The sequence below is a fragment of the Amphibalanus amphitrite genome, unplaced genomic scaffold (genome assembly GCF_019059575.1).
Source record: "Amphibalanus amphitrite isolate SeventyFive unplaced genomic scaffold, NRLGWU_Aamphi_draft 000112F_arrow, whole genome shotgun sequence".
In the NCBI taxonomy this organism is placed as follows: Eukaryota; Metazoa; Arthropoda; class Thecostraca; order Balanomorpha; family Balanidae; genus Amphibalanus; species Amphibalanus amphitrite.
Window position 1 is genome coordinate 615,548 of NW_024881607.1, and position 12,577 is coordinate 628,124.

At 55.5% G+C, this 12,577-nt stretch overlaps 2 protein-coding genes across 2 annotated transcripts in view; one reads left to right on the forward strand and one right to left on the reverse strand.

The window, feature by feature from the left end:
* Positions 1–1,705: 1,705 nt before the first annotated feature.
* On the reverse strand, positions 1,706–10,296 carry LOC122381032. Its single transcript, XM_043364720.1, has 3 exons — positions 9,833–10,296; positions 2,135–3,704; positions 1,706–1,879 (listed from the first exon to the last, which is right to left on the reverse strand). Exons 1-3 carry the CDS (start codon positions 10,294–10,296, stop codon positions 1,706–1,708), a joined length of 2,208 nt encoding a protein of 735 aa, XP_043220655.1.
* The window catches only part of LOC122381041, a 32,775-nt gene continuing 25,697 nt past the window's right edge, over positions 5,500–12,577 (forward strand). Inside the window, exons 1-2 of the mRNA XM_043364739.1 lie at positions 5,500–5,736; positions 11,836–11,945. Coding sequence (XP_043220674.1) covers positions 11,885–11,945 — 61 coding nt within the window. The 5' untranslated portion in view covers positions 5,500–5,736; positions 11,836–11,884. The remainder of the gene's footprint in view (positions 5,737–11,835; positions 11,946–12,577) is intronic.

The following is a 12,577-nucleotide window of genomic DNA, read 5'->3' on the forward strand; positions in this document are numbered from 1 at the left end:
CGGGTATTCGTAGTACGTGTCAACCGCCTCTGACAGCTTCGTAACATGTTACGAAGGCACCAAAACTACTTCGTAAATGTTCAAATGGTTGCTAAATTCGAATTCAGCTCCAAAAACTAGCCTAGAAACATGTTCAGCTCGAAAAAGTGAACCGAGGTCACCCGAGGTTACCAAAGGTCAATGACCTGACCTGACCTTCAGGTGACCTTGACACCCACCCTAATGCATGGAAGCAACATCAAATCACATGTTTGAACGTTTGAAACCACGAAAAGCTTGCAAACGCGCGGCTAATGCGAGCCGACATACGCAGAATCGCGATTCCGGCCAAACATGGTCTCGGAAAAGAGGACACAGGTCAAAGGTCATTTGGGTCAGGGTCATGAAATTTTCAGGGTAGGTGTAAAATTGATTAATGTGAGGGTACTGAAAGTTTCGTCGCGATCGGCCGCTTTTTACGCGAGTTATTCGCGAAAAACCATGGGGGGGTCCATCCGACCTCCCCCCCCTACACATGCGAGGGTTAAGGTAGTGTGCCACCTTTGAAAGATTTCCCATTTTATTTTTCCTAAGATAAGAAGCTTCTGTTTTTACCTAATATCGCAAAGAAAATCAAAAATGGGCCTGGAATAGTGCCTTTTTCGCCTAAAAGTTAATCGGTTTTTCGATATGTATAACAACTGTAGTGGGCTGACCTGCAAACAGGCGTCGGCAACAATCGCGAATGCGGCGCACATGTGACAATAAGCAAAGGTCATTATAGAGTTACGACGTACGGGAATGAGTTATCAGCTGTCTAATTGTAGACAACACAATGTCGAGCCTTAAACTGTAAGCCTGTATTGGTATTGTTTCTTTTATTTGGCTGTCGAACATTATTTATGGTTTGAAATATGATTTTATGTAAAATAAGTGATATGAAAAAGCCGTCTCTTAAGTTATGACCCCATTTCACCACACGCAAGTGGCAGAAATGACAATGATCAGCTGACGCATTTTTCTTGGCCGAAGTCAGAGCGCGCGGCCCGACGCACCACCACCGCACCACAAAGTATGAGCAGAAGCCGCGCCCAAAGCCAGGGCCCCGGTAACGTGAGGTATCCGAGTCGGGGCAGCGTGCGCTGACCCAAGCCGGGGCCGCAGCTTTGGGCGCGGTCTACCGCATCCCCGCGGGCAGCTCCGGGCTATCACATGACACCAGGAGGACGCGCGGCCCCGGCTTGGGTCAGCGCACGCTGCCCCGACTCGGCTACCTCACGAAACCGGGGCCCTGGCTTTGGGCGCGGTCTACCGCACCACCTAACAGGCGTGTTCGAAACCGCAGGAGATGATGATGAACGGGTTTATCGAAACTTGATTGGATGAGCATATCGGTAATAGCGATTTCAGTGTGTGCATTTATTGTTCATAGTGGTGTGAAATGTGGTTGGGGTACGACCGACAACCCGTCGGGGCGAATTTCGCACTGGGGTACTCAAAATTTGAAGAAAATAAGACGTTTCCATGAGTTTTGAAGGTATAGATAAGTTCTAAAAATCCCGTTCTCCTTATCTGGGCCATTAACTCCATACGGTCCAGGAAAGCTGGCACACTACCTTTAAACAAAATAGTGCGTCTCCCAACACTCGGACGGCGTCCACGGTTTGCCCGGTGAGTGTCCCGCCCGCTCCCGGCCGCCGCTGTTGTTGTTGTTGGTCCCTCCGTCTCACAGCTGAGACGTAGCCGTCCGGCTCTGTAGGGACCTGTGGGCGGCCCCCAGGGCCGCCACGATGGCGCCGCTCCGCACCTCTTCAAGGTCGGGGTTGATGGATCCCAGCAGTCGGTGTCGGGTGGCCATCAGGGCCGGGCAGCGCAGGAGGACATGCTGGGGGATGTCCGCCTCCTCCCGGCAGACGGGGCAGAGCGCAGCCCTGCAGTGTTGATCGTCACACTGCTCGCACCCCGCCAGCCGGGAGGGCGCCAGCCCGACTCTGTGGCGCCACTGTGTAGAGCTGGTCCAGTGGCCGGCGCGGAGCTGGTGTACGTCCACCGCCGCCGACCGGTCTCCGCCGGCCACGGCCGGCGGGAGGCGGTCCCCGGTCAGTCGGCGGAACCAGCCGGCCGGCCAGGCTCGGATGGTCCGGGCCCTCGCCACTCTGGCGGCGGCCCGGTGGGCCGTCTGGACGTCGATGGGGGCTTGGTCCTGGGCGAGATTGCTGGCCTCCTTGGCGATCGAGTCCACCCTCTCATTCCCCTCCAGTCCGCAGTGCGAGGGCACCCATTGCAGGTGGACCTGCCGGCCTCCCGCCGTCAGGCCCCGGAGGGCTCTCCAGATGGCCCCTCCCAGCGGGGAGTGCTGGGCGGCCGGGCCCTCTCGGAGTGCGGCGAGGGCGGACTGTGAGTCTGTGCAGATTACTACGGGGTCGTCTGCGTGAAGCGGGTTCTCCAGAAGGAACGAGAGGGCGGTCCGGAGGGCGACCATTTCAGCCCGGAAGCTTGAACACAGGCGGCCCGCCGGGGCGCGGACCGAACGTTCCTCTCCGTCCGGCCACACGATCAGGGCTCCGGCGCCACCGTTCAGGACGCCGTCGGTGGCCGAGCCGTCGGTCCACACCCAGGTGGCGCACTGCGGGAGCGCCGCCAGGTGCTGGGATGCCGCATTTCTCTTCCAGGTGTCGCTGGCCGCGGTTGGGATGGCGGCTCCTATGTCGAGGCTGAAGGAAACCGTTGGTGACGGTTCCCATGGTGGGTCCGGCAGGGGGAGGATGGGCTCGATCGGAGGGCAGATGCCCGCCGCTCTCCATGTCTCCTCGCCCACTCCTCTCCACCCTGTCACGGTGCTGAGGCGGGTGGGGACCTGGCTCTCCGCCACCTTCCGCAGCGGGTCTCCAGCCGGGAGGGCGCGCGCCTTGGCCAGTAGGCGCGCCGCCAGGGCCGTGCGTCGCTCGGCCACCGGGGCGAGGCCCGCCTCCGCCATTACGGCGTGTGCTGGAGTGGACCGGGGGCAGCCGGTTACCACTCTGGCGGCCTCGCGCATCTCCCTCTCCAGCAGCATGATATGGGACGGTGACGCAGCTGGGAGCCAGGCGGCGGCGGCGTGTTCCAGTGCGCCGCGGATGTAGCCGGAGGCGACGATGCGCAGCTGGCGCTCTTCCAGCCCCCACTCACGCCCGGTCAGCAGTCTGAGTTGGTTGGTTCGAGGTCGCACGCGCTGGCGGAGGCTGCGACAGTGGGCTCCGAAGTGGAGCAGTCGGTCCAGTGTGACTCCAAGCAGCTTCAGCTGGTCGCCCGCGACGACCGTCTCCCCTGCCACTTGGACGGAGCAGTTGACGGCGTCCCGGGCCCACTGCGACAGGACCAGCGCCTGAGTCTTCTGGCCGGCAACCACCATCTTGGAAGCGCGGGCCCACTTGACGAGCGCGTCCGCTGCCTGTTGTGCACGTAGTTTGGCGACCTCGATGTTGTTGCCCGAGCACAGGGCCGCAGTGTCGTCGGCATAGAGGAACGCCGTGGTGCCAGGGGTCTTCTGGAGTTCCGCGGCGAGTGGGGCGGCCCATAACAAGAACAGGGCCGGGGACAGGACGCTGCCCTGAGGCAGGCCCGCCCTGTACACCCGCTCGCCGCTAGTTGCGCTCTGGAACTCCACTCGCGCTCGCCGGTCTCTTAGATACTGCCAGGTCCAGGCGTAGAAGCAGCGCGGGATCCCCAGTTCCATCAGGCGGACCCTGAGGAGTCGGTGGTCGACCGTGTCGTAGGCTCGGGCAAAGTCGAAAGTCGGGCAAAGTGACCGGCCGCCGCTTGCCGGTCTGCCCGGTCAGTGTCCCGCCCCCTCCCCACACAGGTCCGTCTCGAATTCAAATGTGGACAAAACCTCTAGCGCAAAAACTACGGAAGCTAGAGATGTGATAAGGGGCTCAAATGAAAGCAGATGAATCACGCTCTTTGAAAATGAGAAATATTTCTGCCATTTTAAACCACATTTTTTGCGATACGCGAAATTTTGAAGAGGGATTATTTTAGGGCTCGTAAAAAAACACTTTTGTCTGGGATCATCGGTTCCCTTCCTGCGTCTGGCTGCATTTGGTGAGAGTATGAAAAGTGCAAAATATGAAATCATTCCGACGCGTTTTACTATGTGCGCTTTTACTTTGAAAAATTTCAAAAATGCATTGGAGGTCAAAAATGAAAACTCGTTACTGATTTGGGCCTATAATACGTAAAATGATGAGAGGATTCCAAATCTGGTCGTAACATTCAAATCGGAGAACATTTGACCCCTGTTTTGGCAAAAAAAAAAAAACGTCGAAAATAGGCAAAATATCCAATTTGGGCAAATTTGGACAGTTTTTGGCCAAAACAGGAGTCAAATGTTCTCCGATTTGAATTTTGCGACCAGATTTGGAATCCTCTCATCATTTTACATGTTATAGACCTAAATTTATAACAATTTTTCACATGTGGATTTTTTTCCTCCAATGCATTTGTGAAAATTTTCAAAGTAAAGGTGCACATATTAAAACGCGTCGGATTGATTTCATATTTTGCACTTTTCATACTCTCACCAAATGCAAGCAGACGCCCGCTGGCAACCAGCCAATATTGACCTCGGTCGACCCTGACCCAGCCTAGCAACAGCTGACGCTGACTCGCGGGTCAGCCGGCCGGCCGAATCCGCCCGACATCACATCACTTCTGCCCCCATAGCAAACGTTTGACCACTGATGCCCAGCTAATTCTTTCGGGAACCGTTTGTGAACGTTCTCAGGCTCATTTTAAGCCATTCGAATTTTGGGGGGTGATTGATGATTTTCTTGTAGGCCTTTGTCAAGTATGCGATGAGTGAAAATGCGGACTGTGATGCATGTGCCCGAACATTGCTAATTAGCATGGCATTGATGACGAGCTAAAACATTATTTTTGGTACCAAAATTTTCAGCACGAACCATGCAACACAGCGATGCCCATTTATTGCAGTTTCGATCAAATTATTACAATGTTACAGACTACAGTCACTCAAAGTTGCGCGCGTTTCACATGTCTTTTGGGTCTACCATGCGCTTCCAAAGAAGTTCCAGGTTCACGACTGCGGTGAGCGGAGATCAGGTGGTTAAAAAATATGCCGAAGGTGATTTCAGATGCTTCAATCCGTTTTGTGTTAAAAAATCACTCACTGAAGGAATTTAAAAATGGTCGTTATTCGAGGTTTTGGCCACATTTGAAATTGCGATGGATCTGTGTGCTCCCGGCCGCCGCCTGCCGGTCTGCCCGGTGAGAGCGGGCCAGCGCGACTCCTCCAGGTGGGCGCCACCGCCGCGGGCGGCAGCTCAGCAGAGCAGTCTACTACGTACCGTGGGCGGAGGCGGGAGCTGGTGCGGCGGAACCGGGCTCGCTGCGGCGTCCGACCGCGCTCCGGCGGCCGGCAGCGGCGCAGCCAGCGGCCGCACCTGGGCGGCGCCGTCGCCGGCCGCGCCGCCGCTCTGCTGGCGCCGCCCCTGCCGGCCGCCCGTCCAGTCAGCGGCGCGACGCGCGCGGCGCCGGCAGTCGGACTGGACTGGTGGTGGGGCGGCGGCGCCGGCAGTCGGACTGGACTGGTGGTGGGGCGGTCGCGCGCCGGCGGGGCGGTGAGGTTCGTTACGACGCTGTGCCGCGAGGGACACAGCCGCAGGTAGCCGCGAAGGACAGCCGCCATCCGCGCTGAGGGACACCGACCACCGGCCATGGACAGCTGCGCAGTGGCCGCGACTGGACGCCGGCCAGGTAAGCGGTGCTGCAGGCGGCGCCAACCGGTGCGTGGTCAGCAGCCGGCCCGGCGGGGCATGGGCTCCAGTGCGCGCGGTACCGGGCGTGCCGCCGCCGCACGCGGCAGCTCCTGAGCCGGCCGGCGAATAAGGGAACCTCCAGCCTCCCATACTACGCCTTGTTCACCGCCTCGCTATCTCATGCTCAGCTTGATGACTGGTTTAGTCATTTGGCCCGTGGCAGCACATCTATCTAAATGTTTTAGTAGTGTAATGGTGCTGTCGTAGCGTAGCATCCCGAGTTAGTGCTTACAGCTGGTGCTGACAGTCCAGTAGCTGAAGGTCTTGCCGACAGCCCGACAGTCAGTACCGACAGCTAGTGCCGATAGTTCGTGCTAACAGCCCGACAGCTTGTGCCGACAGCCCGACGGCTAGTGATAACAGCTAGCGCCGGCTGCTAGTGCCGAAGCCAGTGCCGACAGCCAAGGGTGTCGTTGAAGCCCGGTCCGGGGCCGCAGAGCTGCCGCAGCCTGGCCGGACTGCTGCGCGGGCTGACCAAGGCCGCTCTCTCGCAATGGGCAGTGGGGTGTGCCCACTGCTCGGCGGTCAGCGGCGGCCTCCCCCCCCCCCCCTCCCACGCCGCCGCACCGGTCAACGGGCCGGGCCCCTATTCCAGATGACTTGTGAAAACTTCCCGCTTGAAACTAATCCAGAGTTCGGTAGGCACCTATGTGATAAGTGCTGTGCTTAGTGATAACGGACTAAAAGCGAGTGGGCGCTGAAAACAAGGTAACTTCGGTACTATGCAAAGGCACATAGCTCATAACGAAGATGCACATTGCACAAGATAACAACACTGAATGCTTCAGCTTGATATCACGCACGGGCCGGCGTCTATTCAAAAACCATCGGGGCAACCCGAAGCATGGCATGGCAAGGGCTTTGGGAAGGCCTCTGGAGTAAATAAATATTGATCAGGCGAAACATAGGCACCTACGACCTGCCAGGCATCACTCGCTCCACTCCGTTTATTTGTTTAAAAAGCAAGTAATGACAGGAGTGTAACTAGCCCAGCGGTATAAGTAATAACAGGAGTGTAACCAGCCCAGCGCCAAGTCCGGCCACTGGTGACCGACCAGACCAGGTCACTGGTGTCAGGTCATGTCACTGGTGACAAGTCATCTCACTGGTGGTACGTCAGGTCAGTGGTGTCAGGTCACTAGTGACAGGTCAGGTCAGGTCAGGTCGGCGGCCACCGGCCGGTGTGTGGACTGTGGAGCTGTCGGCCGCGGTGTGCCGCTGTCCCCTGTCCACCCGGTCGGACAGCTGGACACTGTCCACTGTCCACCCGGTCGGACAGCTGGGCACTGTCCAGTGTCCACCCGGTCGGGCAGCTGGGCACTGTCCAGTGTCCAGGGGCGGAGCTTCCTATTCAGTTGGTGGGGCGGCTGCCCCACCAACTTGCCATTTTGCCCCACCAATGAGCGTTTTGCCCCACCAACTTTAGCTGACTTTTGGGACTTTGTTGCATTAGCCCGCGCCCTGGGGGGGGGCTATTTTTTGCCCCCCTCCCAGACTTTTCGATATATCTCCAGAACCGCTGCGCCAATCGTCACCAAACTTTCAGTACCCTCCCGGACATCAATTTTACACATTGTGACCAAATTTTTTCCAAAGGCTATGATAGGTTGGCCGTAAATGACGTCAGGGTGACGTCATGTTCTGCCGTTTTCGACCCAAAAAATGGTCTCGCGGGAAGAGCTGTCAGGCCTATAGCTTTGCAAATACCTACAGGAAAACGATAAAGACATAAAAGCTGTAGAATCGACAGGGCTACAAAGCTGCTATCTCGGATTTTTGAAATCTTTGGATTTTGACCCCTAAAAATAAAAAAATAGATTTTTTGAATATAATAGCCGAAAAATCCAAAAAGTTTTTTGAATTTCGCAAAAACCGGAATATATGTGATAGTTCTTACCGCCTTCTATCCACATACCAAATGTCAGATTGATACCTCTTTTTTTGGCGAAGTTTTAGCGAAAAAACTGTTCAAAATTGATGACGTCAAATTTTTAAACTCAATTTTTAGCAATTCTAGACCCCGTAGCGCAAAACAGAGACCACCATTAGACTCCCCGTGACGAGCTGCATCGAAACAATACCCATTTTATGCAAAACCAGCAACTTTAAAATTTTACCTTTTTGACCTGACCTTGACCTGACCTTCACCAGAAAGTGACCTAAGCCGTACCTGATAGTCTTATAACCAACACCATTGAGTTGGAAATGAAAAATTGGCCATAAAACATGCATCGCACAACCTTAGTAGGGTAGCCTGGGGCAAGACGCCCCAGATAATTTATTTTGCTACATAACTTTTATTCCACATAACCTGGAAGGCCAAATTTGTGCTCAATGCGTTCTTTGGACATTGTACTTTAATTTCCACCCCTCAAATTCATTCACTTATGATCGGACTCCCAGCTAGGAAGTGGTTTGTGAAACAACTGCAAATAGGGCGTTTTGCCCCAACCCCAGGGCAAAACGCCCCACGGCCTGGGGCAAGAAGCCCCATACTCTAGATTAAAGATTAAACATGCTAGTTGACTAAATCTTAAATGAAAGGTCCGTTGGACCTTGGGAGGCATGGCACTGAAGTTAGCACCTTCCATCCTATCAGGTGTTCAGCTACGACACTATTGTATGAGCAGGTTTTTCACCTGCCTCATAAGGCCAAATAATAAATTATTGCAATGCAAATGTTAACAAAATACTTCCTTTGCCATCCAGTTGCTGAGAAAAGTACATATAAATGCATAGAAACATACCGTTCGCCAGCTACCGAACGTTAGGAAGTGGGTAGTCCGAACAACACATGAGGTAAAACGCCCCATGGGGCTTTTTGCCCCGCGACCTACTGGGGCGTTTCACCCCATCACGTAGTTCGGTCAGAGAACAACGCCTTGCACTCCAGGAAGACATAATTTAACACGAACCAACCCGGCATTGTAAGCGTTAGACAATAGTTGTTCAAAATACATAAAAGTCGTTAACCTGATGTGGACGATAAAAGAACGCCATGATGCATAATCTGACAACAAAACATAAAAATCACTCCAAAAACACATTTTTGGCTATATCTCCCTAAAGAGTCATCACAATTTATTTCCAGTCTGCTCATATAATGATCGTATAGTGCACGTTTTATAGAAGAGAGGATGTTTCCCCAGAACCTTGCCAGTTCCGAGAAACATCGGTGAGGCGTTTTACCTCGGCGGGGCGACTTGCCCCGGTCTACCCTACCTAAAGTTAGGTTCATGTGACCTGACCTGTGACCCTTGGTGACCTGACCTGTGACCTGACCTGGTATTATCAGTGACCTCTTATAGCAACATATGTGCTAGGCAACTGACGCCCTATCGCTGATTCTCGACAAAATGCGTTTTCTTCGGTGTTCTAGCGCATTCCCTAGAAGACCCGTGAACGGTGAAACATTTCACCTTTGACCTGACTTATGACGTCATCGGTGACCCCGAGTTCAATGAAATTTGGGTTCCTTCGACAAATTTGACAGGGCTATCGAACGCCGTTTGAATTTTGCGGATCCGTCCAGTAGTTTCGGAGATGCGAGGCGGGGCAAAAAATAGCCAACCCCCACCAGGTCGCGTTATAAACAGACCCCACCAGGGCGCGGGTTAGCTAACCAATCTTTTTCGCATTGGGGAGCTTCGGAAATGTCTGTCTGATGTCAAACATTATCTCAGTAATGAAAAGAATCGATTCAGTGTTGCACTTTATCTAACTCAACAATTGGACATGGTAAGTTTGACGACTTTTTGCCCCACCAGCTTCCCCGGAAAAGCTCCACCCTTGCCAGTGTCCGCCCGGTCGGACAGCTGGGCACTGTCCACCCGGTCGGACAGCTGGGCACTGTCCACCCGGTCGGACAGCTGGGCACTGTCCAGTGTCCATCCGGTCGGACAGCTGGGCACTGGCCGCGCCGGTCGCCGATTATTTGCTCAGTCGGCGCCGAGCCGAGGCAGGCGGCCCAGACCGGTGCGGTGCGCCCTGGTCCGACCGGCCGCCGCCGCGGTCATGGCCCTCGGCTGACTGACGGTCTCCGGCTGACGGTCTCCGGCGGCTGACGGTCTCCGGCTGACGGTCTCCGGCGGCTGACGGTCTCCGGCGGCTGACGGTCTCCGGCGGCTGACGGTCTCCGGCTGACGGTCTCCGGCGGCTGACGGTCTCCGGCTGACGGTCTCCGGCTGACGGTCTCCGGCTGACGGTCTCCGGCGGCTGACGGTCTCCGGCGGCTGACGGTCTCCGGCTGACGGTCTCCGGCTGACGGTCTCCGGCTGACGGTCTCCGGCGGCTGACGGTCTCCGGCGGCTGACGGTCTCCGGCGGCTGACGGTCTCCGGCTGACGGTCTCCGGCGGCTGACGGTCTCCGGCGGCTGACGGTCTCCGGCTGACGGTCTCCGGCTGACGGTTTCCGGCGCGGAATGATCCGGCGCCGCGGCCGCTCACTGCATCTCAGAGCCGAGTTTTCCGAACGCGTGTCAGGCAGGCTCGTGTCCATGAAAACTGGACATCCTGCCCGCAGCAGGGCTTAGGTGCCGTCTTCAGGTGCGAGTCTGCTGCGTTCTGATGAACGGTTTACCTAAAGAACTTATACTCGCATAGGCGCGGGAACCGGGGGGGGGGGCAGTGGGGGCAACTTGCCCCATAACTCTGAGGCCGTGGGGGGCGGTGCCCCCACAACTTTGAGACGGAATACCGCACTTTTTATGCAAATGTTTTCTTTTTTGTTGAAAAAGTCAAGGGATGAAAAGTAAGTGGCCTAAAACCGATGAGAAAACTTGATTTGGGGGTACCCTAGGTTGATCTCTATTATGGTGTGCCCCCCCCCCAGTCTGAAAGTAGTTCCCGCGCCCCTGTATACTCGTTTAGCGTTTGTCAACGACGCTTCCGCGTATGACCTAACACCTTTTTCCTATCCAGCATGTGCCCCCTCCGCGTCCAGTGACGTGCCCCTCTAGCCCGCACCCTGCTGGGGGGGGGGGGTGTTTGAACACCCCCTCATACGTTTTTCGCGAATACCTATCTCAAAAACGGCGGCACCTTATCAAACATCTTTTCTACATTGGTTGTGAAAATTTTAGACCCAGGTCACTTAAGGTCAGGTCACCACTCACCAGGTCAGATCAAGTGACCTCCCCAGGTAAAAAGTTTCAATGTCTGCCAAAGCTACACCAAGTGACCTACCTATTGCTTTGAAACTTTCAGAGAGTGATAATGCCCCCGAGGTCATCTCAGGCCGCCAATGGTATCTGACTTTTTCGCGAACAACTTTTGATAGAGGCATGCTAGAGTGATGAAAACACCTTAGTTGTGTTTGGCTCGACGATACGCATCGACTGATATGCAACTTGACCGGTCGGTCAGTTGACCTGAGGTCAAATTTTCAAGTTGACCTTTCAAGTTCAACTGATCATTCATTCTACGCGTCTTGACGAGAGGAACACGATGCTGGTAAAAGAAAGTTCGTGCAAGGTTTGAGTCGGAAGTTATTGCAGAAAAACCGTTTCCGAAAAAAATCGGCTATTTTGGCAGTTTTTGTCCCCTGCAGGCAAAACCGTTGACGGTAGGCCAAATCCGGGAGAAATACTCAGAAAGAGCGTTAATAGGGCTATCAAATTAGCTTTTCCGCGGCGCTGTAGCTTTAGGTATTAGTTTCCGAGCTGTGCGTCGATTTGTTGAAAATTGTTGATATCTGACCTACAAATCGGCGAATTTTGGCCTTCAATGACCTCTCGTGACCTGACCTTTGACCTGACCAAAAAAGTGACCGAAGTGATTTCTTCCTTATTTTTGACGCTCTTTCGAACGTCGCTTTCCGCGCATCGGCTACAAGGCCCAGGAGCCGAGTTAGAAGGGGGAGGGTGTTCAAACACCCCCCCCCCTCCCCCAGCAGGGCGCGGAAATCCAGGACCCCCAGTCGGGCGCGGGCTAGTGACGTGCCCCCTCCAGTGACGTGCCGCCCTCCGTGCTGGCAGTCCCGTGACGCGCCGCCATCCGTGCTGGCAGTCCCGTGACGCGCCGCCCTCCGTGCTGGCAGTCCCGTGACGCGCCGCGGCCGCGTCTGAGGCCGCCGAGCCGCTCCAGCCATGACGCTCTGCAAGACGCCGCTGCTGCCGCTGCGAGTGATGCTCTTCTCTTTCTACGGAGGTGAGCCGAGCGACGGGCCGCGAGTGGGGGAGGGGATGGCTCCCCCGCGCACAGATCGGGACGGCACCGTTCGCCAATAGCCCACAATCGCGGTAACAAGACACAATAGAAAGATTGCCTGCCAATAGACGCAGCCACCGGACCCTCCGACTAGCCTGATGACTGCTACCTACCACGTGCGTCCCCCCTGAACGCCACGGACACGCACCCACTCACGACTGGTGCCGAGTTAATGCTAAGATGGGTGAGGTGCTAAGTGACCATTTGGGGAAAGGAACAGCAAACGACTTCTGTTTTTGTTGATCATGGCCATGCTTAGCTAGGGAAATTACATCGGCAACTGGGACAATATTTGACGTGATCGCTTGCTGGCGTGCCGTCTGTTTGCGTTTGCCGTGCTGTGTCTGGCGTGCCGTCTGTTTGCGTTTGCCGTGTTGTGTCTGGCGTGCCGTCTGTTTGCGTTTGCCGTGCTGTGTCTGGCGTGCCGTCTGTGTGCGTTTGCCGTGTTGTGTCTGGCGTGCCGTCTGTGTGCGTTTGCCGTGTTGTGTCTGGCGTGCCGTCTGTTTGCGTTTGCCGTGTTGTGTCTGGCGTGCCGTCTGTGTGCGTTTGCCGTGTTGTGTCTGGCGTGCCGT